General features: G+C 38.5%; 2 protein-coding genes across 2 annotated transcripts; one reads left to right on the plus strand and one right to left on the minus strand.

Annotated features, from left to right (window-relative positions):
- The first annotated feature begins 1,149 nt into the window (after positions 1-1,149).
- ccndbp1 (cyclin D-type binding-protein 1) lies at positions 1,150-10,036 on the plus strand. Its single transcript, XM_051112272.1, has 11 exons — positions 1,150-1,299; positions 2,046-2,105; positions 2,192-2,271; positions 2,405-2,486; positions 3,442-3,538; positions 3,646-3,719; positions 3,888-3,964; positions 4,106-4,365; positions 6,180-6,240; positions 6,835-6,881; positions 8,461-10,036. The coding sequence occupies exons 1-11, from the start codon at positions 1,212-1,214 to the stop codon at positions 8,564-8,566; spliced, it is 1,032 nt and encodes a 343-aa protein (XP_050968229.1). The 5' UTR covers positions 1,150-1,211; the 3' UTR covers positions 8,567-10,036.
- Positions 9,051-15,128, minus strand: tgm8 (transglutaminase 8). Its single transcript, XM_051112989.1, has 13 exons — positions 14,936-15,128; positions 13,947-14,111; positions 13,332-13,568; positions 13,137-13,255; positions 12,912-13,040; positions 12,602-12,779; positions 12,216-12,351; positions 12,017-12,126; positions 10,729-10,971; positions 10,372-10,650; positions 10,125-10,288; positions 9,913-10,046; positions 9,051-9,234 (listed from the first exon to the last, which is right to left on the minus strand). Exons 1-13 carry the CDS (start codon positions 14,979-14,981, stop codon positions 9,051-9,053), a joined length of 2,124 nt encoding a protein of 707 aa, XP_050968946.1. The 5' UTR covers positions 14,982-15,128.
- Between the last annotated feature and the right edge of the window lie 659 nt (positions 15,129-15,787).

Genomic DNA, 15,787 nt, shown 5'->3' on the forward strand with positions numbered 1-15,787 from the left:
TGTAAAAGCTGTAATGCTCTTTGAACTCCTCACTGTTCATCTGACGGGTCCATCATGTAGAGCTGAAGTGACTGATATGATGAAAGTCATCAGACAACACAAGAGCGAATGTGACGTGACATTCAGTGAAGTACAGAAGACGGAACATGTTTACGTGACACACAATCTATTGAATAATTGATGGAGTTCAGTGTAAGCATCTTCTTAGAAAGATCTACATGCTGCAGCATCTGTTTTGGTATCTCGTTTACCAGCAGTTATGATATGAAATCATTCACACAATATATGAATTCCATATTTCTGTGAATTTCAGCTCAGGTCACATTTATTTCTACAGCACTTTGTACAGCATTTGATACAGACTGTGTTACAGCAGCTCAACACTGACGAACAGGACAATAACAATGTACATGTTATAAAGTTCATCAAACTGTAGCTGTAAAGCAGCTCCACAGAACACATTAGTGTCATGAGATCAGTTCAGATCAGTGTCAGTCGTCTGAATGATGTCAAACCTGGCCGTTTCTGAATGCAGCTGGGGAAAAATACCACGGTACAGTGATGATATCGGATAATAATACCATGCAACTTTATTAAAAGCCATTTAACTGGATCATATTCATTTACAATAGTATTTTGACATGGTGGGCCACTCAAGACTTCTTCTGAGGATACAGTGAAATATGGTTAGTATCACGTCTGGAAAAAACACGATGCCATGGTAGTTTTAGACTCAAATTATTCATATGATTACAATGAATCGAACTGCTGCTTTAAAGCAGCTAAACTAGTGTCGTTGTCGTCGAGCGCCACCTGCCGTTCAAATCACTCCTGAACCCGAACACTGATATTGCCTTTTATTAAATAGAGCCTTGTATTTAATAATTAGATGTAATATTTAGATGTAAAAACAAAAACTCTCATTTTATTTTATTCTATTTTACGCACTAAGTGTAGCAGTTGTTGCACGAGGCTCTAAATATATTTAAAACTGCAGAAGGTTTATTTTGATTTTAGATTGAATATTTTTTTTACATCCAAATATTTAATTATTTATGATATTTTAAATAACTCGAAATATTTTTAAAAATGTATATGTTAAAATCATCGCTGCGGTGCACCGCAGATTCGTTCCGGCGCGACATTCACCCGCTCTTCCGTTCCGCCTGACGTTCGTTCCATGGATCCACGAGACAGTCGCGAACCGAGTCATGAGCGCCGATAATTCACGTCCAGATGTTCTGCTGCCGTTACGAAACCTCTGTAACTCCGTGAAATGCAGCAGGGATCGAGTGAGAGGTACGATGGGATCCTGTCACGTTATTTTACCACAGACTTTAGCTGTGTTTGTGTGACGGCTAACGGCTAAACAGCGCGACAAACACACACGAACACTCCGATGTAAACAATATAAACCCGCCAAACACACACGTTTGTTTTTGTGAATTGTGGGGACTTTCCATAGACTTCTATAGTTTTTATACTGACCAAACGATATTGTCTATCCCCTAACCCAACCCTAACCCTAACCCTAAACCTAGCCCTCACAGAAAACATGTTTGCATCGTTACACTTTCAGATAAACATCATTTACTATTTTTAATCATTTTTTAACATTGTGGAGACCGCAGGCCGGTCCCCACAATGTCAAAAATTTCAGGTTTTACTATCCTTGTGGGGACATTTGGTCCCCACAATGTAGCAAAAACAAGTACACACACACAACGAGTTAAACTTAGTGACTAAAAATATTATTGTTTACATTTTTTTGATGCTAACAGTATTAGGGTTAGTTAGCAGGTCAGTGTTCCAGTCGTGATGCTGTCAAATATTCTTATATTCTATAATTTATTAGACATAATGAAAGTGTGATTTGGTAAATTACAAGATTACTAGAGCTATCGGTGCAACCTCAGTACAGTTACACTCCAGAGTTGTTCTACAGTGTTTATTTGTGTTGTTCATGACTGAATGCAGATGTTCCTAAATGTCAAACTCAGACACTGATTCATGGTTGATTGTGATGTGTTTCTGTATGTTTTCAGATGGAGAGTCGAATGAATGCAGCGGCACATTCAGTTTGTCAAACTTCTGGGAGATTCTGAGTTCAGTGTTTGTGATGATGTTTCCTCTGAACATCGTTTGACTTCACAGTGACTTTACACGACTCACTCGTGTTCTTATTCCACAGGTGAAGCTGTTAAATCAGCATCTCAGGAAGCGACAAAACTCAGTGTGATGTTCTCGCAGCCGCCGCTGCCGTCAGAGGAGGTGCGTCTGACCCCATCGGACCTACCTTTGACCCCTTCAGAATATAAATATATATCATTGTGTGTCATGCAGTGCTGTGTTTTTGTCTGTTTTTGCATCTGTAATGGTGTTGGTCTGTTTCTTCTCACTCCAGGGCTGTGCGAAAATGGCCGAATCTGTTCAGAAGAGCGTGCTGACGTTGTCTACAGTTTACTTTTGGTTACCAAAGAGCCAAGGTAACTGACATTAGTACTAAGTACTAGTAGTAGCATTATTACCAGATGATTGACATCTCCCAACAGTTCGGCTGCTTTACCCAAAATGCAAAACAACTTCATGAGATGATGAATATTGCCAGGATACTTCATATTTTAGATCCATGAGAAGTCAAATTTATTTATATTTATGAATAAGTCTTGATTTTCTACATGTGAACACTTTTAGAGAGCGAGGTGTAGGTGCTGTTCCAATTATACTGATGGGAGAAACAAAACTTTTCAAAACAATGGATCAGTTAAACAAAGCGCTCAAACTGACGCCTGCTGGTCAAAACTGTGCAAATGCAATGAAAACATGCATAAAAACTCCTGTGATGAAACAATTGTAAAAGTCTAATTTAAAGTATAATCTATTAAATGCAATTAACAAATCATCTAATACCATTAAATGTGAAGTGTCTGTGTAATGTGTGTTATTTTGTTTAATAGCAGGGCTTGTTTTGTTTTATCGGTTTGGTTAATAAGGCCAATAAGAGACCATTAACCACAGCTCTTCATTTCTATTATAGAAATGTGACATTAAAAATAACTATAAAATAAAACAGATAAAAACCACAGAAACGTTTGTGACACGCACATTTAAGGTACTAATATGTGTTAATACTAATAGGGGTTAATATGTTACAGAGGTCTACCAGATTTTTTTCTGCAAATGTAATAGTTTTCTGTCTCTTGCTGTTGCAAACTGTTGTTTGGTGATTTCTGTAGCATCACTGTTGTTCAGTCTTTGACATTAATCAGCTGTTGTCAGTTCATCTGCTCAACTTTGTTAGTCATTTGTCTGTTACACAAGACGTTTCGTGACCCTGTAATGAACTCAGTGTTTGGATTTTACTCTTATTGTTGAGAAACTCCGTAAGTAACTCTGTGACAAGTGCCCTAGTGAAGTGAATGTCTTGTTTAATGCTGAAAGGAGTTGCGCTGAGGAAGGTGGTCAGAGACGCAACGACGGAGGTGCTGGATGGACTCGTTCAGCTGCTGGAGGTCATTCTCGCCTCTCCTGGAGAAAGGTTTTATTATATTCACATTGTTTTATTTTCTAATGTAAATTCTGTACGGTGTGCCGTTCTCAGTGTTGTGTCATTAGTCTGATGGTCCGGTCGTGTGTTTTCCTCAGCCTCTCGCAGGAGCAGCTGATGTCCACTGGAGGCGTCTGGGCCGCGTGTGACCAGTTTAATCAGCTGCCGAAAGGTTTGAAGGCTACTAACTAGTCCTAGAGGAATTTACCTCTGCAAAACCAAGGGACATGAAACATTTGTGATTTTTATATTTGCATTTAAAGTAGCCACCGTGTCTGTTTAGACATTAGTATAATTAGTTATATTTAGTCCAACTTCTTCCATGTGCCATTGCTCACAGATAACCGCAGTGCCGTGTTGAGTGTCTTGACGTCATATGTTGGTTTGGTGAAAGATGCCTTGGAGGAGATGGAGCAGGTCAGAGATCATCTAGCACAGACTTATGGCTAAATGAAGATTGTTTTTAATATAGCTGCAGTGTAGGCATTTAATATTTCACACAGTTGTCTGTGGAGTCCATGTCAGTGTTCATGAGAACTGTTGTTCTTCTCTTCTCAGGCTCTGGCTGAGGCTCAGGATCCGTTCGGGGACGTTTTGGATGATGATGATGATGAAGGAGACGGCCGTGGTAATCAGGACACGTACTGGTCAGAGTCGGACCGGCAGCTGATCTCTCAGTGTCAGGGTCTGATGAAGGCGTCTGGAGCGAGTCTGCGCAAACTCTCCTCCGCCGTCAGAAACAACGGCAAACTGGATACGGACGAGAACATCGCGCAGCTGGACGACCTCGCAGACGCAGCTAAAGAAATCAGTCCAAGGTGCGTTGATTGCAGAAACTATAGAACAAAATAATCTTATAATCTTATTCTGTAAATATAAGATGATTTAAAACAGTTTATGTCATTGACGGCAATAGCCTTGTGGTTAGTGCGTCGACTTACAGCGCAGCTGTGCTCGCGCCGACCTGAGTTTGATTCTCGACTCGAGGTCCTTTGCCAATCCTGCTCTCCTCTCTCCTCCCACTGCTTTCCTGTCATCTCTCAACTGTCCTATCTACAAAATTGCTAAAAAGCCCATAAAAATAACAACAACAAAAACAGTTTATGTCCTGCAATAATAGATCATTAAAGCGTTAAAGGAGAAGTCCACTTTCAGAGCAAAAATTGACAGATAATGTAGTCACCCCCTTGTCATCCAAGATGTTCATGTCTTTCTTTCTTCAGTCATAAAGAAATTAACATTTCAGCATTTTCCTCCATATAATGGACTGATATGGTGCCCCGAGTTTGAACTTACAAAATGCAGTTTAAATGCAGCTTCAAACGATCACAAATGCGGTTGTAAATGATCCCAGCCGAGGAAGAAGGGTCTTATCTAGAGAAATCGTCGGTTATTTTCATAAAAATAATACCATTTATATACTTTTTAATGTCAAATGCTCGTCTTGTTCAAACTCGGGGCACCATATCTGTCCGTTATATGGAGAAAAATGCTGAAATGTTTTCCTCAAAAAACATAATTTCTTTACGACTGAAGAAAGAAAGACATGAACATCTTGGATAATAAGGGGGTGAGTACATTATATGTGAATCTTTGTTTCTTTGTGAGTCTCTCCTTTAACTCACTCAGATCATGGTAAATAAACAGTTTTGAATGTTTTTAATCATTTAAATGATACACACTACCATTCAAAAGTTTTTTAAAAATTAAAGAAATGAATACTTTATTCATCAACGATGCATTAAATTGATCAGAAGTGCCAGTAAAGACATTTTTAATGTTACAAAAATATTCCTATTTCAAATAAATGCTGATTTTTTTTTTTTTTTTTTTTTTTTTCTTTCTATTCATCTGTGAATCCTGAAAAATAAAATGTATGAAGGTTTCCCCACAAATTTTGGGCAACACAACTGTTTTCAACATTGCTAATAATCATAAATGTTTGTTGAGCAGCAAATCAGCATATTAGAATGATTTCTGAAGGATCATGTGACACTGAAGACTGGAGTAATGATGCTGAAAATTCAGCTGCGCATCACAGAAATAAATTACAGTTTAACAGATATTCACATAGAAAACAGCTACTTTAAATTGCAATAATATTTCACAATTTTACTGTATTTTTGATCAAATAAATGCAGCATTGGTGAGCAGAAGAGACTTTTGAATGGTGGTAAAAGTTGGTAAAGTGTCATCACACTGTTTTATTCAACCTCATTTACCACTGATAATTTCCATTCACTGGTTATCAAATCTGTTTAATCCTATACACACACACACACATACGTTTGTTTATCTATCTTACTGAAGTCATTACTTAGACTTCTGTTGATTTTTCTGTCAGCTAACCCAACACCGACCTCTAAAATTTATGCCAGGACATGTTTTGGCTGATTAATAAGCCGTTTGTACTAGTGACGACCAGTCAAATGTGTCACTAGTGGGTTGACAAAGTGTTTCACAACATCAGGACATTTGGCCCTCACTAGTGGAGTTAAAACAAGTACAAACAAACACGCACTCATTCACACACTTTCTCCTGTCATTAAAATCACACCACACCAAACATCACCACCCAGCCAAACCTTCATATCACAGTGTCTGATGATGACGGTTTGTTTTATGTCGTTAGCGTTGACGACCTCGCCCTCAGTCTCTACCCCCCCGTGGACCGGTCGGCCGCCGAGATGAACGTAAGTCACCCCGGATCACTCCTTCATCACGCACGCGGGACGAGTTCAGACGAGCCCCTCGCTCCCCTGGACGAATCCCAGCATGACATAATTCATCTGTCGCAATATTATTAATGGCATCACGAGGACACGGCGCTGTGTTTTCAGGTGTGTCAGATTCTTAGTTATGATGAACAGGTGAGTCGTGGGCGTCTGGATGTGCAAGTGATCCACTTTAATCAGAGTTGATGTGTTTGGATTTACTGGAGTATTCAGTCGCTGCTGCAGATCATGACTGAACTAGTGCAGTTATTTACTGCACATCAGACACAGAAATTAACTCTTACATTACAGTATTTGCTCACTGCAACGAATTTCCAAAATGATTTTTTACCTTTGTAAGAGCAGTTTTTATAATCACCTTATTAAATGTATCTGTTGTTTTTGGGCCCCCATTAATGTCCCACTTTGCTTTAGATCAGGCCCTTTAAAGACAAAACCAGCCGGTGTGGATGTTTGGCTGTAATTGTTTCCAGTGTTTATGAATGATGCAATTATTTTATGTATATATATATATATATGTATATATATATGTGTGTTTTTTCATTGTTGTAGGTGTGTAAACTGGCGTGTGTGCTGAAGAAAGTGCTGGAGATCACCAGGTGAGACACTGGTTTAGTCAGATAATCACTAGTCTGAAAACTGACTCCAGTCAAAAAGACAAAATGTTATAATTGTTATCATTAGTGTTTAGCACAGTCACACTTTTCCATTCATTTCTGACACCATTCATCATTTTTCCCACATCGGTCATGTCTAACCAAAAATATCTATTTTAAATATACAAACATGGCAAAATACAAGTACTAGTATTTTTATGAACTTGTGATTCATTTTGACAGAATTGTGAAAACAGGGAAGTTGAAAAGAACAGCACTTATTCGAAACAGAAACTGTGTGACACTGAAGACTGGAGTACTGGCTGATGAAAATTCAGCTTTATATCACAAGAATAAATTCTATTTTAAAGTACATTAAAATAGAAAACTGTTATTTTAAATTGTAATAATATTTCACAATATTACTCTGAATAAAATGTTACTCTGAATAAAAAATAAGCAATCAATTAACAGGTTTGAAAAGGTATGGAATTTGATTAAGTATTTTCCAGGTCTGGAAAAAGTATGGGAAAACAAGCAAGCAGAATATGCAAGAATATTTGTATTTCCAGGCTTTTGCCCCTGTTTAGTTTTTTATAATAGAAAATTAAGAATTGAACAGAAATAAATTTATCATAGAAGAATCCAGGTTTCATGGCAGCTGTTTAGTGATTCTTTAGGGATTTGTCAAGTAAAACTGAATGAATTCAAGGTGCACTTTTTTCATTATGCAAAATGCATTATTATATAAGCATAAATTCTATAAGTATTTTGGGTTTCTTCTCGCTAGATTCTTAGCACTGTATTACATAGCCTCAAGGACCCTTGCAAAAGTATACAGACGTTTATGTGCACACAAGCCCATTTCACTGCGTGGTTTCTTGGCCGCCACAGACTGTGTGTTAAAAAAAACATAAGGCCTTGAAATATTGCATACTGCCCTAATGAAAGGCAAATTTTAAACACTTCTCACAGGCTCTCGTTTTATTCAGAGTAAGGAAATAGGTTCTATAAAACTAGAAATTGTAATGTGTAAGCATGCAAAACATTCCAGTGCACATGTAGTTTCTCAAGGGCATAAAAAGTTCCTTGTGTGCATGTAAAAGTCTGTATTATTTATTTATTTATTACCTTTTCTTTTAGAGGCTCTGTATGTTGTCACTTCAAGAAAATCAATGAAAAAAATCCTGAGAAAATCTAAATATTTATAGATGACCGTAATATATACCAAATGAAATAAAGCTCTATGAACCATTTATGTTAAATATGGTCTGAAAATGGTTTGGAAATTTGAGTCTGGAAAAATATGGAATTTTAAAAATGGAAAATGTGTAGGAACCCTGATTGAAGTCTAAATGTGGTTACTGTGAGATTGGAAATGTGTTTTCTTGCACCTGAAATACAGTGAAATATATTTTGGTGTATGAGGGAAAAAAATTTCAATTTCAAAAATACGGTCTATTGAGTTTCACTGTTTATAATGTTTTTAGCATGTTTTTAAAATATATTTTTGGCTAAAAAGATTTTTTTTTTTTTTGGTATGGGGTTTGTCCTCATGCGATTGTGATGGTGTCTCAATCAGGTCCAGTCATGTCTGTGCGGAGGCTGATGTTTCCTGGGTGGAGTTTCTGAGCGGCGCCGTCGAACACAACCTGGAGAAGATCGGATCGCTGCTGCGCGACTCGTAGCGGCGCGTCACGCAGGGTTTGCTCGGATAAACCCGGTTCCGGTGCTTTTATTGTTCTTGTAGAAGAACGTCACGCTGATGGATTTCACACAGCAGAAAAAGTGTTTTATACGGAGCTTTGTCCGACTTCCCCAGATTTCACAAACCTATGATTTGCTCCATCTCTCTGAATGATGCTGTAATTCAGACGCTTGACCTTTGATATAGTGACTTTATTTTTGCATATTTAGTGACATTTTTACAATATTCATATCAGCTGTTCATGCTCATGATTCATGATAACCGCTCTTTCTGTAATTGCTGAAAACCTCCTATCTTAAATCAACAACTTTGGCTTTACATGTTTATTTATTCAGATTGAACACAGTTTAGCTGTGTAGATTATAATTATAAATAATCTCTGCATTGTTCATGGCTGTTGTTTGTGCAAATAAAAGCTGAAGTCATGTAATGGTCAGTTCTCTCTGCTGGTTCTTCTAGCGTTTCTATCTGCTGAAGCTGAGGAATCCCAGGCGTGAGGTGAAGGGTCGCACGTTGATGTCCACACTAGATTTAATGTCTCTGAAGGTGCAGCTGTCAAAGTTGGCCACCAGCTTCCTTGGTCCCATTTTGTAGGGCTTGAACGTCACCTTCAGCGTGATCCTCTGTCCCGGGCCGAGCTCCACGGTGCTGACGAACACAAACGATTCATTTGTTAAACGTTCACTCATCTGATGTCACTCCTGTATATTCTGCTGACCACACACGCTTTGATTTATTCTCTAAATCAGGGGATTGTGAGTTTGATGGAAGGTGAATAAAATGTCAGATCATTTTATGAAGTTAGAAAAAAGTAACATTTCAATTATTTTATTTAATCAAAACCATCAAAACGGATGAACTGATAATTAAAAATGTAAGATTAAAATTAATAATCTTAAAACTTTTTTATAAAAATGTATTAAATCACAATTTATTTAACAAATAATTTCTAAATAAAACACCAAAAAATGAATTAAAGTATGAAATATCAAATAAAAAAAACTTTAGAAAATAGTACAAATGTAGTAAATAACCTTAAATCGTAAAAATGGAACATTAAAATTAAAAAGATGAGTTTGAATGAGTGAGTTTGGATTAGAAATTGTAGATAAAAAGGAAGCTTCATTGAGTCTTAAATAAATCTTTAGAAGCTTGCTTAAAATGTAAAAAACCAAATCTTATTCAATCAAGTAAACGACTTTAAAAAAATTAAAATAATGCACTAAAATGAAATTAAATAATATGAATAAAATGAGACTGGTGGTTGTGCAATAGGATAAAACGCTGAGCGCGAGTTTATTGTGTGAAGCATTGGATGTCACTCACTTGGATTGCTCTGTTTGTTTGAGCAGGCCGCTGCCGGTGAGCGTCATGGAGCAGTTCTTGAGCGGTGTGGTCAGAGGATTCTCAAACACCACCTCAGCCGTCATCTCACTGTCCTGCAGAGGAGTCCCGCTCACCTGAGACACACACACGGGTTAGTCATACTGACCCGCCGCTGACCACATCAACATCAGAGCACGAGTGAAAACACCTACGGTGACTTTCAGCGTCGGACTGTGAGGAACCACGTCTTTCTCCGCCAGATAGACTTCCTTTGAGTCGCTCTTATCCGTGGCGATCACAGACACTTTGATGCAGTTGTTGTCCAGCAGGTTCGGTCCGTAGGCGGCAAACGGCACCGCGAAGGGAAGCGTTTGCTCTGAAACAAACACACGGGTTCATGAGATTTCCTGTGTGAAACTGTTGTCGTCAGTGGTTAGTTGTCAGGACTAGTCCTCTCACCTGTTTTGGGTTGCAGCTGCACGTCGGCGGTGTGATTCCAGACGTCGGCCGCCGGGTTTCCCGTGTATCTCATGACCTGAGCGCTCATCTTCAGCGTCAGATCCTGCGCTTTGGTGTTGTCGCTCTTCAGCAGCAGCTTGAGTCTGATGCCGGCTCCGTTCAGCGGCGCTCCTTCCAGACTCACCTTCATCTGCACGTTTGGACGGGGCGTCTCGCTGGCCTTCAGGTCCGTCACGCGCTTCACGGCCTCGTTATACGACGCTCTCTCATTCGCAGAGCCTGAGGAACACAGTCACAAACTCAGATACACTGACAGACTCCAGATGGTCAGATATGAGCAGTGTGTGTGATACTGACCCTCCTTGTGTTTGTACTGCTCAGTGATGTCCTGTCTGTTGTTGCTGCCCACAGCTTTGGTGCTGATATTCTGGCCTACAGCGTTTGTGTCTGAAAGGATGTTCTTCTTGGAGCCGTTGGCCATGACCAGCCACGTGACTTTGTCTGCGTTGACCTCTCCGTACACAAAGGGCACGTCGTATTTGACGTCGGTGTGACCCTCCCGGACGGCCTTGACCGGCGCTGGACCGCAGCAGTATGTACCTGGAGCAAATAAAGAGTTCAGCATCATCACCTCTGTTAAACACTGCGCTAATGTTACTTGTGTATGGTCTTTAAACATTTAATAAAAATCAAAATTAAAAATTTAAAAAAAAGTCAATGTATCAAAAAACAATCAAAATAAAACATTAAGAATTAAATCATAAAAATGTCAAAATAACAAATAACCTAATTTACATAATTTTGTATTAAATTATGATTTATTAAAGTAAATAGTTTGAAAATAAAAACCATCAAAATAGATAAAATCAAGAAAATCAATTAAATAACTTAATAGAATTGAATGATAAAAATGTAAAATTAAAATGAATAATACTAAAGTATTACATTTAATTTAATTCTAATTTTTAATTTAATTAAAAGTAAATCATTTTAAAATCAATAAATTAAAAAAATTAATTAAATACCAAAAATGTGACCCTGGATCACAAAAGTCATAAGGGTCCATTTTTTTTGAAACTGAGATGTATACATCATCTGAAAGCTGAAAAAATAAGCTTTCCATTGAAGTATTGTTTGTTAGGATAAGACAATATTTGGCCTAAATCTGGAATCTGAGGGTGCAAAAGAATCTAAATACTGAGAAAATCACCTTTAAAGTTGTCCAAATGAAGTTCTTAGCAATGCACATTACTAATCAAAAATTAAATTTTGACATATTTACGATGGAAAATTGACAAAATATTTTTTATAGAACATGATCTTTACTTAATATCTTAATGATTTTTGGCATAAAAGAAAAATTGATAATTGTGACCCATACAATGTATTTTTGGCTATTGCTACAAATAAACCCGTGATACTTAAGACTGGTTTTGTGCTCCAGGGTCACGAATGTCAAATTAAAACAAATTTTCAAAATCTTCATAATTTAAATTACCAGTAAATAATAATAATAAAAAAATACAAACAAAAAATCATAATTTTAATTAAATCAAATTAAAATGAATAATGAATAAAGTTAGTGAATCTCTGATCTGAATGTAATGTCTTGTATTCTGTAGATGTGGATGCCGCATCTGTTCACCTGAGCTCCTCTCCTGCGGCGTCGGATCCAGAACCTGCCAGCCGTCGTAGAACGAGTCCTGAGAGAGATCAGGACGCCTCATCCAGCCCTCCACCCAAACGTGGTAATTCCTGCAACACATTCACCGTGTCACTGACTTACTGCGGTAACGGTAATAAAAACACAATCGCAGAGCGGCAACGTGACGTCAGATTCTCACCAAACACTGTCCTTGTTCAGTTTGGGTCTCACGCCGTAGTCGGTGAAGTATTCGTCCACGACGAGGTTCTGATCCGTGTCGTGAGCCGACTCAAAGTTAGTGACGACGCGACACGGGATTCCCAGACATCTCATCACTGCAGACACACAACAGGGTGATTACACCTCGCCAAAACTACTACAATAATTTAGAAAAAAAAATATATATATATATAAAAAAAAAAGTCTCTAAAAATATATATCTATATCTGTGTATATATATATATATATATAATTTTATTTTTTTTTTATTTCTTTATTTTTTTTAACCATAAACCCATAAACTTGACCATGACTTGATGTACTAAAATAACAGAAAATAACAAATAATAAAAAAAAATTGTGTACCGGTGCACATGACCGCTGCAAACACCCAGCACTGTCCGAATTTGACAGGATAGCAGTCGTATTTGAACCAGCGTCTCAGAATGTCCACGCTGCTGCTCCAGTTGGACGGAACCACGCCTCCGATGAACGACCCGTCCCACTTACCCATCAGCACTCCCTTATCGTCATCTGAGTTGATCTAAACACATGAATATTCATCAGTGCTCATCTGCATATGATAATGAGGCAGCTCATTCATTCACTGCTCCTGTAGTAACACACAGTATCAGTGGAGCATGTTGTGGTTTATGGTGTTAATCGGGTGTTTTACCATGGCGCTGACCACTCGGCTGACGTAGATGGGGTTGCAGCGCGCCGAATAATCCTCCAACGCATCTTTCAAACACTTCGGGTTCAAATCCAGCAGCTTCAGACAGATGTTCAAGATATCGTCCTCAAACTGCAGAAAGCACAGACAGACATCAGCTCAAATCCTGTGTGTGTGAATGTCTGATATGTGACTGAAGTGCTCAGATGTTGATTGTGATGTTCTCACCTGACCAAAGTCCCAGCTAATATTGGTGATGTATTCATCCACTCCTTTATACACGATTCCCTGCTCGTTCATGACGTACTCCTGCCGCTCCGCTTCATCCGGCAGAAACACCCAGTCATCTGGAGACGAGAACGAGACGCTGAAGCTCATGTGGATCATCTCAGATCATCAGCTCAAACTCAGATGCAGACGTACCTTTGCACCAGGGGTTGAAGAGCACCGTTACGGCACTTACACACGCGCACGAGCCGCTTCTCACGTTCAGAGAGTAGAGGCCGACGCAGGCGTCTGATGGACACAGGACGGACAGGGTGACGGAGGACGACGAGCCGCTCAACACCTTCACACTCCAGCGTTTGGCAGCGCCGATGCCGTTCTGCGGGTTCGTGCTACAGGATGAACGTGTGCCCTTCTCTTCACACGCACCGGGACCTTACAGAAAAACACACACCGAACCCAACATCAAACATTTACTCCAGTTTTCAGCCTCATGATCTGCAGAAATCATTCTAATGTGCTGATTTGCTTGCACAAAAATATCAACATTGCTAATAATCATAAATGTTAGTTGAGCAGCAACTCAGCATATCAGAATGATTTCTGAAGGATCATGTGACACTGAAGACTGGAGTAATGATGCTGAAAATTCAGCTGCGCATCACAGAAATAAATTACAGTTTAACAGATATTCGCATACAAAACAGCTGTTTTGAATTCTAAAAATATTTAATAATTTAACTGTATTTTTGATTAAATAAATGCAGATTTGTTGAGCAGAAGAGACTTGATTGTTATGATGTGTTTCTTTACCCGTCTCGACAGTGATCTCGATGTCGTTCTGATCTAATCGGGCGGCGCTCAGGATCAGACTGAAGGCTTGTCCTCTGCGGATGATCAGACGCTCCACCGTGATTTCATTGGTGTGATGATCGGTGTTGTTCTTCGCACATTGCAAATCCAATTTCATCACACCTGCTGGAAACACACGGTTCGTTCACGACACAACAAGTTTGGCAGGTTTATTTCAGAGCCCTTCACGATAAGCTTGATGACATGATGACAGCTCATATTTCATCACAGGAACTTCAGGTGTGGTCGATTTGATGAACGAAGAGCAGTTAGATTACATCTTGGAAACACTCATTTCATGATGTTGTTTCATTCAGAGGTTTCCATTGAGAAATAGCTGCTGTTATTAAGAGGTCAAGTATTTCTGTAGCGCTTTATGCAATACAGATTGTGTCAAAGCAGCTTTACAGCATTAAACAGGAAAATAGCGTGTCAAAAATGCAAGAGGATGATCGAAAGCACTCATTTTTCAGTTAAAATTAGTTGATTATGTCAACGTCAGTTCAGCTCAGTTCAGATAGTATCTGTGCAATCAAGTCAACAGTATTGCAAGAAATTAAGTGAACAGATTCACCCTAAACTAACACCAACATCATGAGCTGCTTTGGCACAAACGACGTCGCTCATCTGAAGTGAAGATGCATTCGCTTAACACCTGCTGTTATTACACCCGTTAACGGTTCAGCTGTCGCTGTCATCTGTGATGAATCAAACCTCACTAGTGATTATAAGCACTAAACCACTGAAATAATCCAGTCTACTAACAGAAATAATATTGAAGAGTGAATTCGCATCTAATGAGAATCTCTTTATCTATAACCAAAACTGTAAAGGACTCAAATGAAAAGTGTAGTTAAACTCTCATAAATGATCATTTTACTAGTGTACTAATATTTACAGAAATTAAAAACCTTAATACAGATTTAGAAATTGAAAATAGTTTGACTCACCCTGATCTCGGCTGGCAGAGATTCCGTTCATCAACTTCTCACTCATGCTTGTCTCGTCAGATGTCTGTCTCTGTGTGTGTGTGTGCGTGTGTGAGAGGTGTTTTATACAAGCCGATCCCCGTTAACTCCCATGAAAAAACACTGAGCAATGAAACCACCCGTCAGAAATCTGTCAGTGTAACTCCTACAGCGGTGTGGAAATACAGCAATCATCTCACTTATGCCGCTGTTACATCAGTGCTGTTCAGAGGACAATCAGAGAATGGAAAAAAATGAATTAGTCAGAGATTACAACAGCAAAGAAATCAGTATTTCACTGGAACCACTTTAAATACAGTAAATACATGTTACAGTATTTTGTTTGTTTCTTCTTTGATCTTTGATAAAGTTAAAAATACAACAGTTCATTGTTAGTTCATGTCAGCTTGTAATATTAACAGACATATTAACTGAGATTACATGCTTTAGAAGTATTTTTCATATACATCTGTATTTATAAATCTTAATTGGACATTTAAATCATCAGTCACACAGTTTAGTTTCTCCACAGAAATGTGTTTTAGTATTAAAAGAAATAGTTCACCCAAAAATAAAAAGATGTAGCTTGTTTGTTCATCAGATTTGTAGAAAATGTATCATTCCATCACTGTCTCACCAGTGGATGTGAATGGGTGCCGTCAGAATGAGAGTCCAAACATCTGATTAAAAACATCACAATAATCCACAAGTAATCCACACCACTCCAGTCCATCAGTTCACATCTTGAGAAGACAAAAGCCGAAACAAATCCATCAAGACGTTTTTAACTAAAATACATTGAGTCCATAATCCATAATAACACTTCCTCCAGTG

The sequence above is a fragment of the Labeo rohita genome, chromosome 6, assembly GCF_022985175.1.
Source record: "Labeo rohita strain BAU-BD-2019 chromosome 6, IGBB_LRoh.1.0, whole genome shotgun sequence".
Lineage (NCBI taxonomy): Eukaryota > Metazoa > Chordata > Actinopteri > Cypriniformes > Cyprinidae > Labeo > Labeo rohita.